The following is a 21,361-nucleotide window of genomic DNA, read 5'->3' as shown; positions in this document are numbered from 1 at the left end:
AGGGCTGCAGGTGCATGCATGCCATAATTTGAGTGTGGAGTCAGAGGACAGCCTTTGAGTTTTGGTCCTCCCCTTCCACCTTGATTGAGACAAGCTGTATTCACTGATACATAAGCCAGGCTGGCTGGCCCATGTGCTGTAATGTATCCTCCTGTCTCAGTCTCCCGTAAGTATCTGGGATAGCAGATACTTACCACTGAGCCTGGCTTTTTGTGTAGTTGCTGAGGATCAGAACTTGGGTCATCAGCCTTGATTAACAAGCACTTTTATCTGGTAGACATTTTCCCAGCTCATAAGATAAAGATCCTTATTCATAATAACCATAAGACCATTATTACCCCTAAAATTAATTATAACTTTTTATGTCACCAAATACTAATGTTTGTAAACATTTCCCTGATTTCATTTGTTGCTTGAATCAGTGATCCAAATGTGGTACATATTTGTAGTAAGTTGATACACTTTACTCTTTCATCTTTAATATAATAATTTTATTCTTTGATAATTTATACATGAATGCACTCTCTTGATCTTGTTTACACAGCGCTCCTCCTCTAACTCCTCCAAGACCTACACTGACCCTTCATCCCTTCTCCAAACTTCATGATCCCCCCCTTAAAATAACTCCCTAAATCCTGTTTATATACTCACGGATGCAGGCAGATCTTGTGTTTCTACATTCTTTTCCTCCTCTCCCTTTCTGGCGTATTCACAGAATAAATGAAATCAGTTGTTCCATGGAGTTTCCCATCATCTAGACGTGGCTAAATGGGTATTTATGGTATCATTTTACATGTATTTACTTCTATATCTTTTCTGTAAACTGATGATTAAATCTGGAGGCTTAAATTTAGAAAATATAGCTTGATGGCAGAGCACTTTGCACATATGTGATTCTGTGTGTCCACCCCAAGCACTACAAAATAAACAAAACCAAATCTAGACGTTTGGTTATATTTAATGAATAGAATAAAAAACCCAGGACATTTTCCATGTGACTTAATGCAATCTTATAATGTTTTAAAATTGTTCATAGAATTGTTGGCTGTGTGAATGTGTTATTTTTAGCCTCTTCCCTTATTGTTGAACATTTGGGGGTGTTTCTAAGTTTTGCTGGTGCACATAACTCGCTGATAAATGTTCTTGAAGGACTAATCACGTTCTTGCCTGACTCTCCACCGTTCTGTTAGTTTCTGCAGCTGGTGGATGCTTGTGCCAGTTTTCTCACAGAAGCCTTGAACCCAGAAAATTGTATTGGAATACTAAGGCTGGCCGACACTCACTCCTTGGACAGTTTAAAGGTGCAAGTTCAAAGTTACATCATCCAAAATTTTGTTCAGATACTGAACTCCGAGGAGTTCCTTGAACTTCCTGTGGACACCTTGTACCATATCTTGAAGAGTGACGACCTTTGTGTGACCGAGGAGGCGCAAGTGTTTGAGACTGTGATGAGCTGGGTCCGGCACAAACAATCAGAACGACTCTGCCTGCTCCCCTGTGTCCTCGAGAACGTGCGCTTACCACTTCTGGATCCATGGTACTTTGTGGATACGGTCGAAGCAGATCCTCTCATTAGACAATGCCCTGAAGTCTTTCCGCTGCTTCAGGAAGCCAGGATGTACCACCTTTCTGGCAATGAGGTGAGTTGGACATGAGAGAGGCCATGTTTCATCAGGAATGGAATCCAGAGGCTCTCAGACATGCAAGTGACCCTTGTTCACAAATTCATCATTCCCAAATCTGGGGATCCCTGATCTGTACAACAGAGATTATATCGCATTTCCCACATTTTCACACAGCTGTTGGGAGGATTAAGTGAAACCTTAAACCTTTTGGTACTGTGCCTGTCACATCCTCCCCAGCCCAGTTGTGTGTGGTCCCATCAAATCACCATTCTTGAAGGGTCCTACTTTCTCACAATTTCCCGCTCTTATGAGATTTTGTGTTGTTCTGTTCTGACATTGCCTAGATTAAGAGTCTTATCATTTCTCTCCTGAATTTCCATTTCTGAAAATTCCTTAAACCTCATCCCAGTGTGGCTTCCTTCCAAGTCATTCCCACCCCTGGAATGATGGAAGATGCTCCTGGCCTGACCTTTTCACTGTCTCTTCATTGCTTTCAGGAAGACACCCACTCTTTCTGCTAGAGTTCCCTGAGCTGTGCTTCACTGAAATACTCCTGCCCAGGTCTCTGGCATCATTTACTACCCACTACTAAGGCGTGTGTTTATATTTTTTAAAATTAAAAACAAATTTAAATAACATGTATTTTTGAATTAAAATATAATTATATCATTCCTCTCTTCCCTTACCTCCAACTCTTCTTCTATATCCCTCTTACAATCAATTCATGGCCTCTGTTTCTTTAATTGTTGATGTATACATTCATCTGTGGTTTTGATATAATGCATCCAGTTTCCCTTAGGGAAATGTTTTTTTCAGCCTTCAGGATAAGGCAGATGCTATCTAAATGCTGTCTTCTTTTTCTTCCTCTACCTAACTTCTGCTCCTACTCCAAAATTCAATCCTTCTCTAAAGAATCCTTATGGCCATTGCTTCAATCCTTAGTCATGACACCAAATGCCACATGGTAAGCACTGGATTTATCATCTTGTAAATATTCTAAGCTTGTAACTTATTACAGTAAGAACTGGGTTCTGCTGGACTTTTCGTCTCTAGATCTTAGTCGAAATTCCTGGTTATGAATGGTCATTGTTTATGATTAAGTGGTCTGGGGATAGAAACCAGGCTGATGTTGGGAAGAAAGGTGCAGAGAAGCAAGCATTATTTTGGTGCCAACTCATTGCTTAATACCTTCAAGTTCTTTGTCCTGATGCTCCTAAACTTACGCTACGGACTTTCTGCAGTTTAAGATTTCAGGCTCAGTACATTAATGAGGATTTGCTCTGTTATATATCTCCCCATTCTTTTTTGAACTCACAACTAAGAGACCTGACACAAATGTAGCCACAACTAAAAAAACTAGAGATGCAAAATTTACTGGATCTGGCTCATTGACCCAGAAAAAACAAATAACAAGCAAAATTAATGGAAAATCAAAAGTGGGGTGTTGACTGATGTTTTGTTAACTTTTTGGGGGTAGGTTGACTCTAGACAGGGCACTAATGACAGACCAAAATGATGATCCCACTAAAGTTCAACTGGATGAGCCAAAGAGTTTATTGGAGTTACTTATAAAACATGGGTGAGATGTTACATGGGGTAGCAGAGGTGACCCCAATCAGTTGCATCACTGAGAGTCTCACCTCATTATGGATGATGACGTTCTGCATCCTGCACTGTGGAGTCCTATTTTCATTGAACCGTTGACTTTCCGTTTACTGTAGCATTTCCCAAGATCATGTGCAGCTGGAGGAGAGCAGGAGACAAATGATGGCTGGACTCCCAAATAAAGATTTCTTTTCCTTCTGCTAGGGAATGTCAACAGTGTCAGTGGCCATTGCCATAGTCCCATCACTGTAATATCACATAGTACGCTTGACCCAGGGCTGGGTATATAATAAGTGTTAGAACACAGACCCCCTTACTGTTTCTTTCATCCAAAATGAGACCCCACTCCCAGCCCTCTTTCTGGGAGAAAGAGTTTATAAGAAAAGAAAGCATGCTGTGCTGCAGCCTTGCAGCCCTCCCTCTTGTAACAAGCTTCTAGTCCTTCTTGCTGCCTGCTCTGTGACTCTTGGCAGGTCGGATAGGACAGACTAAAGTACCTCTATCCCGAAAACCCATGAGTCAGAAACACCCTTTCCTCTCACGATTAGAAACAATCCTCTCCCTGTGTGTCTGTGTCTCTGTCTTTCTCTCATGTGTACACATATACACAAATGAACACATGCAAATGCACATGCATGTGTGAACAAAGGCTCTCTCTCTGTCTCTCTCTCTCTCTCTCAAGTGTAGACATACAGACACATGCAAATGTACATGTGTATACACACACACACAACTTCAAGGCCACATTATGGCATTATGGCTGTTTATGGTCACAGTGCCTTATTTCTTTTAAGGAAGCTCCTCTTTGGACCTGAAGTCCTGCCTTCCCTATAGGGACCCTCTCCTAATAAAGCTTTTCTGAAGGGTGATGTGTGTTAACTCCTTCCCATGGACCTGCCACCCTGTTCTTTCTTTTTTACATTATGATGATAGGTATTTATATTTAATAAATGTTAACTTTGACTTTCATTCCAGGAGTCCAGGTTTCAGACCAAGCAGGAGAGAAGAGGCAGGAAGTCCATTTGATGGCAAACAGACTCTTGTTGTCATAAAATAGCAACAAAAATGATTAAGTAACATTAGACAACAGGCCCTGGGTCAACACACTCCATATATTGTGCCATTTAATACAACAAACCTACTGATTAGTTAAGATCAAATAGCCATTATACAGATGATGAAATTACAGTCAAGAAGGTGAAGCCACATGGCTAACGATGGCGGAGGTGGAAATTGGGACATGATTTTTGTGGTTCCACAGCCTGAGCTCTGCACTGTCCTGTTGTGCTCACTCTGTCTACACATCGTCTCGTTGATTTCTAGATTATTTCAGAGCGCACCAAGCCCAGGATGCATGAGTTCCAGTCTGAGGTATTCATGATCATTGGCGGGTGTACAAAGGACGAACGATTTGTGGCAGAGGTAACCTGCCTTGACCCCCTGAGGCGCAGCCGCCTGGAGGTGGCCAAGCTCCCACTGACGGAGCATGAGCTGGAGAGTGAGAATAAGAAGTGGGTGGAGTTCGCATGCGTGACATTAAAAAATGAGGTCTACATCTCAGGTAAGCCAGAGACTGGTACTAACGCAGTTCCCCAACAGCAACTAAGCACCCTGTAAGAATTTCTGTGAGTTCACATTGGTCTAGCTCTGGCTAGGTCAGGATATGGAACCAGGAGCTCAGGTAGTCTTATCCTGGAAAAAAAAAAACAAAAAACAAAAAACATTATCACTTAATAAATACGGAAATGTGAGCAGCACTGTACTAAGATATATGAGGACAGACAGACAGCTCCAGCCCTCACAGGAGCAAAAACTGAAAGTCATGTTTGGGCTTGGTCAGTCTGCCACAGGACACTGATCTGGGTTTAGGACTAGAGTAGTGAACTATCCTTCCATAAACCTGACCTTCCCAGATTTCTTAGACAGTCTATGATACACTTCTCCTGAAGTACTGATGAATACTATACTTTTTCACTAAGAAGTTGTTGTTCAATCATTAACGATTATTTTTGCTTGCCTTCTCCTTAGACCTGAAGTCCTATGAGAATTAACACTATCTCTCTCTAGCACCTAGCAATGCAAACACTCAATAATAAATAGTTTTGAATGACACATGCTCCCCCATCTTTACTGCATAGTAGGGAAATCTGCACTTTAGCAACACACAACTACCAATCACAGCAAGGAAGGATAAATTCGTAAGTGGGAGAAAACAGGGCCCAGAGACGTTCTAGAATGTAATGAAGTTTACACCCTGGCATTGGGCAGGACCACATCCAGGAGCTAAGCCCAGGTCCTTCTTATTCATATCAAAAGGAGCGTGCGAATACCGCCCTCTGGCTCCTATGTATTTAGTGCCCTCCAGAGGTTAACATCAGCAACTCTTCAGGTCTGTTCATAATACTGATTACGGTGTAAGTTTCTTTTTATCATATAAGTATTATAGGATTTGAACAATACAGAAAATAAAAATTAAAATGTGGCAGTTTTCTGTTCCGTGATAATTCCCCTTGTTTAATTTTTTTATAAAATAATTCTGCTAGGATAAGTAATGTTAACTGCTCTAACAAGTCCTCCAGTCCCACTTAACGAATGAACACAAGAGCGCGTGGGAGTAGTGGAATCAGGAGTCCATCATTCAACTTAAGCATTCAGGGACTCGGGCTCCTTCTGTCTTGTGATTCTGCCATCTCCCACATGTGGCCTGAATGAGAAGATGCATCTATCCTATAAAGCCTTAGCTTAGAAAGGCCACAAATAGTCTATTGGTAAGAACCAGCAGTGAGCCCTTCTTTTTCAGAATAGAAGTGGGGTTGGCGATGTAGTTTAGTTATGCGTCCAGGAAAGAAGAACAAGTTTGGTAGTCAGAGTTGATCTTTGCCACATGTATTTGCTGTTTGTAAAATATACAGACTTAAAAAAATACAGACATTTGCATACACAATAGTTTATGAGTTTGTGGAAAGGCTCCTAGAAGTGATCTTAAAATAAATGAATTGAAAATTTGTCAACTGCTAAACTGTCCTCCACAAAGATTACACACTTTGTAGCTTAAACAGTGTCCACTTTCTACATCCTTGCTAACAATTGCTATTAATTATTTCTGACTAATAGCCTAGAATATTTCCATTTTTTGTGATGTTGAGTATATTTTCATATAATTATTGGCTAATAGTATTTATTTTAAAATATGTATGCTCATATGCTTTGGTTGTTTTTTTATGATGGTTTGTGTTTTTCTTTTTCTTACTAATTTTTTTGGCCTCCCTTTTAAATATCTTTTGCTTTGTGGTATAAATCCTTTTCCTCTAGATTGTGTTTATCTCTTAATTTTGATTTATGATTACACAACCATTTTTTCCTTATGTGATTTTGGATATTGTGTCATGTTCTTCAAGTCACTGGGTTAGTCTCCTAATTCTCTAGTTTGGTAGTTGTTTTACATGTAAGGTAAAATAGCTAACGTGCCACCAAATAACATTTATTTGATAATTTTTACATATATGAGTTTGTTCCTGTATTTTAAATCAATATCTAATTATACCTACACTATTTTCATTTTATTATACTGTCAGTATATCTTCATATTTGGTAAAGATAGCATTTCTTTATTCTTCTTTTTCTGAAAGTGCTTCTGGCACAGAATGCTTGCCCGCTGTATGCTTTTTGCAGTGAATGTTAAAATTATCTTGTAGGTTCCCTAAGCACTCTTAAAAGAACAGACATCCCAGGGAAATTGGACATCTGTAAGAGCAGCTCTTCTCACCTGTATATGCAATATTTAAGTCTCTAATAAAAACATTTTATGTTATTTAAGTCCCTAAATAAAACATAACATTTGTTTTCTGTTAATAAAGATCTCATTGAAAGTTTTCATGGTGTTTTGTAATCTTTAGGACTACCCAAAATAGGATCAATATCTCAGTGTCTTGAATAGAAACCTCTAAAAGGTACAAAACAAAGACAAATGCTCAGGGTACATACATGAACACAGTATGAAAGGAAGCTTAGTCCTTTACAGTCTTGGGACCAAACTCAGGGTCACAGTCTGTACACCAGAGAGCCAGGCTTGACTGCACTATACTCAAGAAGCCAATTAAAATAGCCAAATTAATAGCAAAAAGCAGAGAGAGGAGATTTATTCAACATGGCCCTATTGGAAAGACAAACAAAGGACATGATCCTGTGACCTGCTCAAATTCATCTCTGGTGCCTCAAAATGAAATTACAGGTTTTTGTTTTGTTTTGCTGAGACAGGGTCTTACTATGCAACCCTGGCTGCCTTAGAACTCTTTATGTAGACTAGGTTGGCCTCAAGTTCATTGATATTTCACACCTCTGCCTCCAGAGTGGTGGGATTAAAGACACAGCACCCCTGTACCTGGTGAGATTAATGTGTGAGGAGAGGGTCAAGGATAAGCACTGCCAAGCAGGCCTGGTCAAGGTGTGGTGCTGGCAGCACTAACCTATTCTTGTTTGGGCTTTGGTCTTACCTGACAAGTTGTTAGAATTCTGTGAAATCTCTTTCTGGCAGACAAGTTCCCCCATGGCTGCGGTTAGGCCCTCAAGCCTTATTCTTTTCACAACATGAGATTCTTGGAGAAATTCTCATTTCTTAGGGTCCATGATTTCATTTTAGTAGTAAGATAAATCGAGGGGCACAAGCATTTCTTCAGACTGTCTTCATTCCTCACACCCTGGTTACATCATTATAATGGAGGGTGGAGGTGGGTGGGGGAGGGTGGAGGAGGGGGGCAGAGTTTGTTGGTGCAGTCTTGGAGGACTGTTGGAAGTACTTATAAAGCATGTGCCTTTGACCTAGATATCATAAATTTGTATTCCAACAATCAGAGAGAAAATATTGACCATTTCACTCTCAAATGATCAATTATAAGCATTTAATATTTTTATGATAAAATAATTTTAAAATAAGACAAGTCCCACTGCTGTCTAGCAGTGCAGGAATGGGTTCCTTTGCTCTGCCAGCTAAAGAAGTAGAAGACAGGAAAAGGGTGCTGCTAGAAATTGTAGGGAGGTCCAGAAGAGCCACCAGATAGCATTCAGGAAGTCAGTGTTCTTGTGTTTTGGGGTTCTTGGTCTTATTAATAAACAATTTTAAATATATACTGAAGGCTGTGTGGTGGTATTGCATGACTTTGATCTCAGCATTTGGGAGGCAGTGTCAGAGGCAGGCAGATCTCTGTGAGTTTGAGGCCAGTCTGGTCTACAAAGTGAGTCCAGGACAGCTACTGCTTCACAGAGAAACCCTGTCTAGAAACAACAACAACAAAACAAAAAAAGGAATAATTTATTAGAGTTTAAAAGAAAAACCTCAGAAGAGGGAAACTATAATTCTCATAGCTTCCTGGAAGGGAAAAAGAGAACAGAGGAGAGAAAACGGAAACCATGCTGCTTTAGATAAGGCAATCTGGAGATTAGCGCACAGGCAGCTAGGGAATACAGAGTCCTAAAGCCTTGGTTAGGGAGTTTAGAAGACTTTCAGGCAATGGCCAGCATCTGAAAGAAAAGGACAGAAGAGAAAAACTAGACCTAGTCTGGCCTCAGAAAGGAGGCCAGATGCAGCCCCACCTAATGGTGGCCTCTGCTTATGGGGCTGCCTGACTCAGGGAGGGCACTAGGGGGGAAATTCTGGAAAGGAAAAAGAACATTGTTTTAAGGTGGACCTGCCTTCCTGGGAGTGTCTCCTGGCCAGATTCCCGACCAGCTGACCAGCCCCACTGGATTAACCCTTGAGAGGAGGCAGAAGTTTGTTTGTCCTCCTAGAGGCAGATTCCACCCTTTATACGGCTTACTCTTTTATACACATGGAAGACATAAGCTCAGATAATTTTGTAAGATCTCGTGACAATTTCTTCCATTTTCTCTTTGTATAAATAAATAAATACAATTAGAACATGAGCTACCTTCTAACTTCCTGGATGTCAAGAGTCTACCATTCCTGTCCAACCTTGCTCCCTGCTTCTTCGTGGCACAAACACAGTATTAGTGGGCTCCCCCACCAAAAGACTGATGTCACCGAATCCTTCCCTGGATTCTCTCACTTAGCTCCCCATCCTGAGCTGTGGGCGTACTGACCACCATTCTAGTCTTTGTGGCACAAATCACCACCTCCACCTTTTGTGGCTTCTTATTCTTTTGAGTTTGTTTCATCCCTCCTAATTACACCGTCAATATCTCCTTAATCTCCCCTAGCTGGGACTCAGCGGAAGACTCAGTACTTTTAGAGTTTGAGGAATGCTGGGAAAACTGTATTTTGAGACATGTAGTTGGTGTTTTTAAATACTTTGTGTCTCTTGTAGGTGGCAAAGAAACACAGCATGATGTCTGGAAATATAATTCTTCAATCAACAAATGGATTCAGATTGAATATTTGAACATAGGCCGCTGGAGGCATAAGATGGTTGTATTGGGTGGCAAAGTCTATGTAATTGGGGGTTTTGATGGCTTACAAAGAATCAACAATGTGGAGACTTATGACCCCTTCCACAACTGTTGGTCAGAGGTATGGAGATTATATCTGTGAATAATTTCAAAGCTTAAGCAACAGCAACAAAAATACTGCTTGTGGTGGTGGCTGGCTATTTGGCCACTTTGCTCCCACAGACAACATCTTGGCTCTGAACCTCTCTCTTCCTAGGAGTCATGCCATCAACATTGCTGATCCAGTTTCAGGAATAACATCCTTCCAAATGTCAGGGCTCTGTATGGGCATTATCCTGTGATAGCCAAAGCCCCAGCTATAGAGGAAAAGCTGGGCCTATCCTGAAGATGGTTAGCTCTGTTGGTGGCACATCCTGGCCCAGAGTCTATCTCCTTAAATGTCTTCTGCCCTGTTCCTTTTCATACTGTTTCTTACACCATTTGTATGCCCAAAGTCATTTGGTTACAGCTAGAACTCAGCCATATTTATTTTCTTATTAATGAGGAGCCATTCATAGGCCTTTGTGCAAATGTCAGCAAAGCCACCTCTGGGTAAAAACTGCCACAGGACAAGAAAAATAACCTTAACTTCCAGCGTTTCCAGATTATTCTCAAATTCAGAATGTCTAAAACATGGTCACTATAGGCACAAGGAAAGGTTATCATCATGTTTCCATGACATCCAGCTAAGAGTGATGAACTGTTGGGGATGGGCCCAAGATCTCTACTCATCAAGTCCTATCACTTAGCCTCTAAAACTAAAGGGTCATGTAAATTGACAAGAGGCTCTTGGAAGTCTCTTTTAGTATTCTGGGGCTCAGAAGCTTCACAAACACTAATCTGGCTTAATCCCCAAATCTGCAGTGTTTCCCCAGAGTGGGAGCGTGTGCATAAGTGCATAAACTTAAGTTGACATTGGCACCTAGTAATTGACCGTTGAATGAGCATGAACATGCTGGTGTCTTGTATATAAACATTTAGTCTTGCCTGTGTCTGTCCTTCCCTAAGAGCTGGACTCTGGGATAAACAGGCAGGAACAGCCAACACACAGCTTACTCTAGGCTGCTGAGAGTCTTGATGGTGGGCTTTCTCTCTACATTTGGTTGGGAGCCAGGCCAAAGCATGCCCAAGTATGTGTTCTGTGAGCTTCTCCAGAAGTCTGAGCAGCACACTGACTTTTGTGCCCTCTGTCTCTGCAGGCTGCACCCCTCCTTGTCCATGTCAGTTCCTTTGCAGCCACTAGCCATAAGAAGAAGCTGTATGTCATTGGAGGAGGACCCAATGGGAAGCTGGCCACAGACAAGACTCAGTGTTATGATCCTTCCACCAATAAATGGGTCTTGAAGTCTCCCATGCCAGTAGAGGCTAAATGCATCAATGCAGTGAGTTTCCAGGATCACATCTATGTTGTTGGTGAGTCAGTGATGACTCCTCACTTATCTGTAGCTTCTCACCCATGTAGCCACCAGATATTACCCTTCTGAGAACACCTGGGTGATGTAGATGGGGCTGAAAGGAAGAGAAGGTGGTTTTGGTCCAGGTATTGGTGGCATTTCTGTTAAAGTCCTGGAGGTGGAAACCACCACACAAAGAATAGATGCTGTAGTCCGGCAGAGGAAGCCAGAAGTCGCTGGAGGAGTAAAGTTGTATTGCGAACATAGCTAATATACAGAAATTGAAACAAATGGGAAACATTTGTATGTTTTAGTTTCTGATCATGGGAATGCCCTCTCCCACTTGGTTTTAGGGACCTGAAAAAAAATGTACTTAGTTGAGAGGAAGTCTGGCCAGCTAGACTACACTTGGCATGTAATTGTTAAAGATGGTTGCTATTATTTTAAAAATTATGCACACACCAGATATTATATGAAGGAGTTTATTTGGGGGAAGGGAAGCAGAAGAGTTAGGGCCTGAGTGAGCCATGAGGGTAGAGACAGAGAGAGGCAGAGGGACAGAAATGGGGTAAGGGGGCATCCCAACAGAGAAAGGAGGAGAGAGCAGGAGAGAGGGAGACAAGGTGGGGGTATCGGTCCTTTTATATCTCGAGTGCAGCTGAACTACATCTGCCGGGTACATCTGCCACACACCTGGTGGGAGGGACACATGATGACATCATAGGTAACCAGGCAACCCAGAAGCAGGTTGACTATATGCTGACAGTGGAGATTTTTAGTGTTGGGATATGTGGCATAATCCATAAAGTCGCACCATGTGACAGGTCTCACGTGGGAGGTTATCTGGGAAGGGGGACACAAATGATTTATGGGTAATGGTGTCAGGAAAGAAAGTTGGGGGAAGGGAACAAGTCCTTTTTTTAATAAGGTGATGCAAGGCATGCACAGGAAAGGGGCATGGGGCTCAGACTGACAGTGGAAATATGTTGAATCTCAGAGGCTGGCAATGACATGTCCTATTGTCACCCAGTCTTTGGAGCTGGCCGCAGAGGTGCCTGATGGCCAACACTTAGTCCTCAGCATTTTTTAGGATTACCAGGGAGACTTTTTAGATGGAGGAAGAAGGGTGTCTGGGAATATTACAACTGTATTTTTTTAAAAATTCCAGCTGATTTTAATGTGGCGCTACAACAGAGTACTGCTGATGGAAGCGGTGCCAGAATACAAATAGCTTCAGCCGTTTACCAGGGCTAATCAGAGGAGGCATTGGGAGGTAAAAGACTGAGTGGAGTATAATAAGGAAAACACAGCTAGCTCTCCCTTGCTTCGGGTCTCTTGCGGTTTTGTTTGGGATCAGGCTCCCGGAGATTTCAAAGGTCCCGTTTCAAGATGGACAGCCCATCTGAAAAGAGGTGCCATTCCTGGCTAATGCTATGTTGATGGCTTTTAGGAAGCACCTCCGTGCATGGTCCTTTTGTGATGTTACGACCACCGTGATTTTAGTGCTTGGGGTCAGAGACTAAAAGTAGCCACGCTGAGGTACCTGCAGCCTCAGCTGGGGTTCTCCCAGGAAGCCAGTCTTAGGCTGTGTTTATGCAACTGTGCTAAGTCAGGTGTCTTTTAGAACCAGATTCCTTCCTGGTCAGAATTTAAAGGAGATGAAGTTTCTCCATGCTGGTAGCCTGGGGATTCGTTCTGGCTTTCTGGGAAGAAAGCAACCAGTCTACTGTTTGTCTGGTAAGATGGTAGATTGGGCCTAATCAGAGCAGAATTCTTGGGATTAATGAAAAAAGACCCAGAAACATGCCCATCATTCATGTTCTTTCTCTGCAGGCGGTGCCATGAGAGCGCTCTACGCCTATAGTCCCCTGGAGGACAGCTGGTGTCTGGTGACACAGCTCAGTCACGAGCGAGCCAGCTGTGGCATTGCTCCCTGCAACAACAGGCTGTACATCACCGGCGGGAGGGACGAGAAGAATGAGGTCATTGCCACTGTGCTCTGCTGGGACCCTGAGGCTAAGAAGCTAACAGAGGAATGTGTCCTGCCACGAGGGGTTTCTCACCACGGCAGTGTCACCATCAGGAAGTCATACACTCACATCCGGAGGGTTGTGCCTGGAGCAGTGTCTGTGTGACTGCAAAGGGAATCAGCAAACGGCCTCTGGAGTCCCTGAGCACGGAGTCTGTACCCAAGCTTGCTCAGGTCCCTCATGAGCCGTAGGCTTGACTGGGGTTTAAGGCTCATCATGAGGCGCCCAGGAAGCTGTAAAATGTGTGAGACCAGCTGGGAATGCTTATGCACCCTACCTCAGGAAGAAGGGGAATGCTTAACATTCCGTACACGCCTGTGCCCTGCACTTAGCCATACTAATTCACTTAACTATGGTAATGGCCTGCTGCCAGATCCTAGCCCGCCTGTCTTAGAAGCAGGGAAAAAGAGTTTCAGACAGGCCAGCTTTCAGCAGGTCACTCAGGAAGCAGGTAGCTCAGCCAGAGTAAACCCAGCCAACCCCAGACTTGGCTAGTGTCTCCTTCTGGCAAGTTGGCTAAAGACGGGAATGAAGGTGTTTGTCTGCTGCCTTCCTTTTATTCCTTGTACATAAACCACAGGAGAACCCTGGTCTTGGAGCTTTTTAGGTCACTTGTACCAAGAGCATCTCCTATGATCTCCCACTGGACCAGTCAGTTGGGACTAGTCTGGGCCAGCCCATTGATTTCGAAAAAGGTGAAAGATATGTCCTGTTTCCCCTCACATCGTAATTGTTGCTTCTGATTATAGCGTATACCATTTTGGACTAGAACTCTCACTTCCAGTTAGTGGCTGGGGTGGCTCAGTGGATAAAGCACTGTGCAAGACCAGTGTTAGGAGCCCTAGATCTACATGAAAGCTGAGTAGGCAGGGATTCTCCAGGTCAAGCTGGGCAGTTAGTCAGAGTTGGTTACTCTAGTTCATCACGAGATCCTGCCTCAGGGAATGAAAATGGAGAGTGATCGCTGGGAAAGTGAGGGTTCAGCACATAAAAGTGAAGAATGACTGAGGAAGTCATTTGACGTCAACATTGGGTCTTCACACTTGTGAACACACATACACACCCATACCACATACACATTAAGAAAAATAAAATTGAGTTAAAAACTAAAAAACGTTTTTAAAGTATTGTCTTACCTTCTCAGTGGTTTGGAGTCCTGGCCTCTCAGTGGGCAATTACTGTTTTGTTTTTTGTGTATTCCCTTCCCCTTCCCCCTCCCCCTCCCCACCTTTATGCCCTCCCCCCTCACCTTTATACTACTGGCCACTCCTAGGAATGTTCTTCTTCCTCTTCTTCTAGAATTTCACTCAAGAATTTGAGTCTATATTTTTGAGTCTATATTATACTTTACCAGACCTTAGTTTTCAGTTTCCTTGGAAATCCTTCATGTGGTTTTCAGATCAGCTTGGAGCAGTTTTGACGGGGGGGGGGGGGGGGAAAGAAAAAGAGGCAGCCTTTCCCTTGAGACAAAGAAAGGGGCCATGATGTCTTGTCTCATATGCTGTAGGAAAGAGCATAGTGACTGGGTCATGCAAGATGCTTTATTCTCACTGTGTCATTTCTCGATTCTCTTTGTGGAGTTGCCCTTGGTGTCAGAGGGTCAGACTGTTCTTCCACATCTCAGCAGTTTGAGAAGTTAGAGTAATTAGAGTTCATAGTTAATGTAACTTTTGTTAAAGAGTTATATCTGGAAGAAACTACTGTTCAAACTGTATTTTAAAATCTTGAAAATGGCAGACATTTCTACTTCTTTGTAGATTTTTGAGGACAAGTAAAAATGCACCTCAGTGTGTGTAGTCCTGTCTTCACACCAAGCACCACAGTTCTACTGGCTGTGGGATGTAAGCTGGGACCGTACGTTTGTAGATTCTCTCTCTAAGCTCATACACTTAGAGCACATTGTTCCCTGTGAACACTACCGCATTCACAACTAGTAACTAGTCACATTTATTAACTATTCACGGAGTCTAATGTGCTTACTGGGACTCGGGTATGACTAGGGAATGACCGATTCCTACCCTCGAGACACTCAAGAAATAAGTAAACAGGTCAGCAGACAATATTCAACTTTTCAAGTTAGCGGAAAGTGAGAGGCACATGAACTCATGAGGCTGCACCCATGTTTTGGCTGCCTTCCGCGGGGGGCCCTTCTGAAATCTGGGCACTAGTGGAATCGCTTACGTGATTCTGACATTGAGGGTAGAATCCATCAGTAAGCCCTGAAAAGTAGGCTAGTCTGAAGGCTAGTCCAGGCAAGAGCTGCTTAAGAGCAAATGCCACAACATCATTAGCGTATCCAGAGAGTCTGCACTTGCTCACTCCCGTGGAGAGCTGATGCCCTCCTTTTGATGAGCTTAATCAGCAAACATCTCTCAATATGTGGTGTGCTGAGAAGGTAGTGAGGACTTTGAATCTGACTTACAGATCTGACTCAAAATGTACGTCTTGACTTTCAGGACTAGTTCAGAATTCATAGGAGCACACAAGGAAGGGCTGTATGACCTTTCTAATACCAGAGAAGCACGTGGATTGTGGCAAAGTCCTGCCCTCTTCTCGCTCTGAAGGATGCACATCTCCCACCCTAGAGACTGGGGATCTAGCGTATTTAGACCTTAGTTAGGCCTGCTATTGCTGTGATGAAACGCCATGAACCAAAGCAGCTTGGAGAGGAAGGAGTTTATTTCACTCACAGTTGCATGTAACCATCATCAATAGCAGTGAGGACAGGAACTCAAGCAGGGAAGGAACCTGGAGGCAGGAGCTGATGCAGAGGCCACAGGGGAGTGCTGCTTACTGGCTTGCGCACTCCCCACAGCTTGCTCAGCCTGCTTTCTTAGAGGACCCAGGACTACCAGTCTAGGGCTGTCCAACCAAAACAGGCTTGGCTCTTTCACATCACTAATGAAGAAAATGCCCCAGGGGCTTGCTTGCAGCCCAACCTTATGGAGACATTTCCTCAACTGAGGCTCCCCCCTCTCTGATGACCCTAGGTGTCAAATTGATATAAAACTAGGCAGCACATTATCTAATCCTAATCCTCAGGACCTCTCCTCAAAATGGACTGGGGAGAGGTTCATTTAGTGCTTCCTCAAAAAATTGCCTCTAATCTTGATGGCCTTGCCTCATGTATTCACCTATTTTATCTCCAAAAGATTTGAAACCTTTTTTTTAAACAATACTGGACCTGCCTCCTTTAAAATAACTAAACTCTCACCTGTAATTGAGCAGGAATGTTTCAACATTAGCTGCTCTAATGACTCTCAATCTACAACAGCTGCATTAATTCCTGATACAAGGAGACTCATGGTTTATCTCACCGTCCATCACCACCTTCAAAGACTTTCTGGACACTGTAGAGAAGCGAAGGCTGCAAGGAACCTTCATTCTTTTCAGCCCAGATCAGGCACAATTCGTTATTATTTTTATTATTTTCTTTTTTTAACCTAAATAAGTTACCCCTCCGTCTACTCCTCCCAGTTGCTCCCTACCTCCTTTCTCATCCAGATCTACTACCCCTTTGTCTCTCATTAGAAGAGTCTCCTAAAAGATAACAACAAAACACAACAAAATAAAATATAGTAAAATTAAGCCTTTCCATGTTCAATGAGTTGTGTGTGTATTGTCTTCAGCAACAGGGCCTTGTTGTCAGTTTGTGGAGAGCAACTATTGTTTTGGGAACAGCATGGGTTGTTTGAGGATTTTCATGGGTCTCCTTTGGCCAAAAACTCAATTGAATGAAACTTAGTACTAGCTCTGGAAGTTCGTTTAGTCACAAGAGAAGGCCAGTAGGGGTTCTTTCTCCTTCATTATATGGAGACTTCATTAGACTCACGTTTGTATATTACAGGAAGTTTCCATTGAATTATGGTTCCATACTGCCTCTCCTAATGCTCTTTAATTCTAGCTGTCTCTTCCCTCATTCCTTCCCTCAATCCCATCCCCGTCTCCCTTCCCACCTTGTCCTCTCATTTTTGTCTCCTTTACCTCGTTTTAGTACACTTATAAAATCTATTCTATTTTTCCCTCCCAGGGAGATCTATGTGTCTTGTCATCTTCCCCTTCCCCTACCTGCTTCAGGTCCTTCCTCTATGCCTAACCTCTCTGGGTCTACAGATGGTAGCTTGGTTATCATTTATTTAATGGCTAATATTCACTTATAAGTGAGTATATTTCTCGATCTGTGTTACTCGGGTTGATTTTTTTCTCTAGTTCTATCCATTTGCCTGAAAATTTTATGATGCCATTTTTAAAAGAGCCGAGTAGTATTCCACTGTGTAAATGTACCAGATTTTCTTTATCCATTTTTCTGTTGAAGGGCATCTAGGTTGTTTCCAGGTTCTGGTTCTTTTGAATAGAGCAGCAATAAACATGGCTGAGCAAGTGTCCCTGGGGTAGGATGAAGTGTCTTTTGGGTATATGCTCAAGACTGGTATAGCTGGATCTTGAGGTAGATGATCTCTGTCTTTCTGAGGAACTGCCATCTTGATTTCCATAGTGGCTGTACAAGTTTGTGCTCCCATCGTCAATGGAGGAGTGTTTCTCTTTCTCCACATCCTGGATCTCTGGGATGAAACCTACTTGATCATGGTGGATTTTTTTTTTGGTGTGTTCTTGGATTTTGTTTGCTAGTATTTTATTTATTGAGTATTTTTGCATCTATAGTCATAAGGAGAATTTGTCTGTAATTTTATTCCTTTGTTGGGTCTTTTTGTAGTTTGGGTATCAGGGTGACTTAGGTCTCAGAATGAATTGGGCAATGTCACTTCTGTTTCTATTTTATAGAATAATTTGAAGAGAATTGGCATTAACTTTTCTTTGAAGGTCTAGTAAAATTTTGCACTAAAACCGTATGGCCCTGTTTTTTTGTTGTTGTTGGGAGACTTTTAATGACTGCTTCTACTTTACTAGGCGTTATGGGTCTGTTTAAATTGGCTATCTGATACTGATTTAACTTTGGTGAGTGGTCAGATACAATTCGTTACATCGGTTCTCAATTTTCTCCAATTCTCTTCCTACTTGTTGAGTCTTCTGCTCTGTAGCCTATTGTTGATTCTGCTAGCATACTTTGGTGTAGCACTCCTGGCAGTAAGACTAGCCACTGTCACTGTCAATGATTGGACCTGGAAGGAAGAACATCTAACATTCTTTTACGTCTCTTGTATTATAAACGTTGGCTTCATTCATTGCTATCCTTACTTCACCCCTCTGTTTCTATTTTTTTTTTTTTCACAGTAAATACTTTGGGACACTCAGCTAAGAGCATAGAGGGAGCACGTAGAGGCAAGGGTGGGCTAGGCAGTGGCTCCCCTTGCAGGCCATGTACTGCCTGCCTGTTCCCAAGATCCAACTACACTCTCTAATCACCTAATTTGAAATACCCTTTTCACTGTCTGCATCATCTCTATTTTCCCTCTTATAGCCACAGCTATGATCTGCCTATGGACTCTATTCTTTTGGATTGATATTTTGACTGTATTTTTGTGTGAGAGTGCTTAGACAGTTGTGAGCTGCCATGTGGATGCTGGGAATTGAACTCAGGTCTTCTGGAAGAGCAGCCAATACTTTTTAAATTTTTTTTATTTTTATTAAATACAGTTTATTCACTTTGTATCCCAGCTGTAGCCCCCTTTCCATCCCCTCTTAATTGCACCCTCCTTCCCTCTTCTTTTCCTATGTCCCTCTCCCAGTCCAGTGATAGGGGAGGTCCTCCTCCCCTTCCATCTGACCTTAGTCTATCAGGTCTCATCGGGACTGGCTTCTTTGTCTTCCAGCCAATACTTTTAACCATTGAACCATATGGACTCTATTCTTATATTTTCTTTAATCTCTTTCAAGAGAGCGCTGGATACCCCTCTTAAACCAAACTCACCAGATTTTGGTTGATTTCACTTACTTATCCAACTTCTGGGTCTGCTGCCCACTGAAGTCCAGCTTTCCTGGGCTTTCCCTGGTCCCTCATCACTGTGGATCCATACCCCTCCCAAGCTACATCTTTACACAGTGATCAAGTCCTTCCAAGGCCCTAAACCCATACCGAACCTCTGAGATTGCTCTGCTTTTTCTCACCCATCTTTATCCCCTACTTGTTCTGCAATTTCTAACTGTGAGCTATCACTTTCTTCCTATGTATTAACTCTACCCACATCTTTTCCATTCAGACCCACTCACCTCTGTCCTACCTCATACCCCTTAAGACACAATACAAATCTTTCCCTGACACTATATGGGAGCGCATATCCTCAGATATCCACTTTCTTTCCTTCTTTCAATGGCTCCTCTCTGTGTCTCTCCCCTCTACTCTTCCGCCTTTACTCCACCATCATGAGCAGTCTCTTACTTTTGCTCTGTCACTGTAGTGGTTTGAATGAGAATGACCCCAATAGGCTTATATATGTAAATGTTTGGGCTCTTGGTGGAACTGTTTCAGCAGGGTAAGGAGGTGTGGTCATATCGGAGGAAGAATGTCGTTGGGGGTTGGTTTGAGGTTTCAAAAGCCCACATCATTCCAAGTTAGTACCTCCCTTGCACTGCTTGCCCCCTCGCCTCAAGCTTGTGGATCAGATATAAGCTCTCAGATGGTTCTTCAACACCATGCCTGCCTACCTGCTGCCCTTGCTTCCCAGCATGTTGATCACAGACTCGAAGCCTCTGAAACAACGAGTTCCCAAATTAAATGCTTTCTTTTATAACTTGCCTTGGTGTTTTATAAGTTTCCATGGTGTCCTTTCACAGCAAAAGAAAGTAACTAAGACAGTAACCAGATTTTTCAGCCCTCTAATTATTATTTAGATATAGACCTCTCCAGAGACACTAAGTTCTCTGCCCCCCCCCAGACACCAAGATGATAAATGGCAAACCCCCTTAAAGTCTCTGCATGCCCCACAGTGTTTCTCCATGAGCTTCACCTGCCCCTCTGCATGACAGTCTTGACCCATTGTCAGATCTCTACCACCAAACCCTGAATACACTGTCTTGATATAGAATAGACCTCAAATTGTTGGGTCCTATCAATTTCTGACTCCTTTACCAACACACCCAAGAATTTAACTCTCCACCTTATTCATTTATAGCTAAAGTCCACCCACAACCAAGACCTCCCAAACCTTTTTTTCCACTTTCAACTATTTCATGCAGCATCCTTTCAGGAGAACATCATGTATGGCAAGATGAAATCACTGTCCAACCACATCGGTCTGCTACCAGTAAAATATTCTCACTCTTAACACTCCCCACTTCATTCTTCTGCAACTCCTCAAGAATCTCTTTTTATTGCCCAGGGAGCTACATATGTCTGCTAGCCAATTTGTCTGGAATCTTCACCCTTGCTTTTCAATACCCTGACATATAGATTCTCACAGCCAGACAATTTCATTCCCCACAATATCTGTTAAACCTACACTTTCAATCAAGGAGTGTACTAAACTCCTGCCCATTCTGTCTGGGCTAGGCATCTCAGACACTGTGGGGGTAGGCATAGCATGGTTATCTACCTCTACTTATTGTTTTCAATAACTATCAAAGGGAATTTCCAATTCCCTAGCTGAGTAGCAGCCAGCATCAACACTGTCCCAAACTAAGTAGATTCTCCAAAATAGGAGAGCCACAGATCTACCAGAAGAAAAGGAGATGCTGCACATACCTCTCTCTCCAAGAAGACTGCTGCTTCGACGTCAACCAGTCAAGAGTGAGCAGAGACACCAAGACCAAGCGTAGGACTTACACAAAATAAAGGGAGCCTGGCTCACAGCAGTGCAATGGCTACCTTGGGTAGGCCCCTTCCTGAGTATCTTAATGTACATTTTCTCCCCTCCCCCTCTTTTTTGGTACTATAACCCCATGTTTAATTAACTGCTTTCTAAGGCTTTTCCAGAAGGAGATGATACCAACCACATGATCTACCACAGCGAATCAAGTTAAAACTCTCACTACATAAATCAGCCTCATCTATGGCCCTTTAGGTCCTGAAAACAGACCCTAAAAACCCAACTCAGCAGGAAGCAAGCAGATGAAACAGTGTCCTTTTCCTTATTATGCTGTCAGGGTCAGGGATAAAGGGCTATGACCTGCCTCTCCTTGAAGGGTCCTGAGGAGGGAAAAAAGGGATGTTTGCTCCTACCCTGATTGATGGAAACTCTCTTGCTCAACCCCTTATGTCAAAATATGATCAGACAATGCTACAGCCCGCCCCAATCTTCCTCGCTTTATCGTTTCATTCTTTAAATATGCTGTACAACATCCCTTCAGAGTTGGAGTTGAGCACCTGGCT

At 42.8% G+C, this 21,361-nt stretch overlaps 1 protein-coding gene across 1 annotated transcript in view; it reads left to right on the top strand.

The window, feature by feature from the left end:
- The window catches only part of Klhl6 (kelch like family member 6), a 36,192-nt gene extending 22,037 nt beyond the window's left edge, over positions 1-14,155 (top strand). Inside the window, exons 3-7 of the mRNA XM_055625087.1 lie at positions 1,191-1,640; positions 4,554-4,791; positions 9,551-9,753; positions 10,871-11,084; positions 12,899-14,155. Of these exons, the coding sequence (XP_055481062.1) occupies positions 1,191-1,640; positions 4,554-4,791; positions 9,551-9,753; positions 10,871-11,084; positions 12,899-13,200 (1,407 nt within the window). The 3' untranslated portion in view covers positions 13,201-14,155. The remainder of the gene's footprint in view (positions 1-1,190; positions 1,641-4,553; positions 4,792-9,550; positions 9,754-10,870; positions 11,085-12,898) is intronic.
- The last annotated feature ends 7,206 nt before the right edge of the window (positions 14,156-21,361 follow it).

This window comes from Psammomys obesus, unplaced genomic scaffold (assembly GCF_907164565.1).
Source record: "Psammomys obesus unplaced genomic scaffold, mPsaObe1.curated_primary_1811, whole genome shotgun sequence".
Lineage (NCBI taxonomy): Eukaryota > Metazoa > Chordata > Mammalia > Rodentia > Muridae > Psammomys > Psammomys obesus.
The sequence above is the reverse complement of the archived record's forward strand: the minus strand, read 5'-3'. Positions and strand labels throughout refer to the sequence as shown.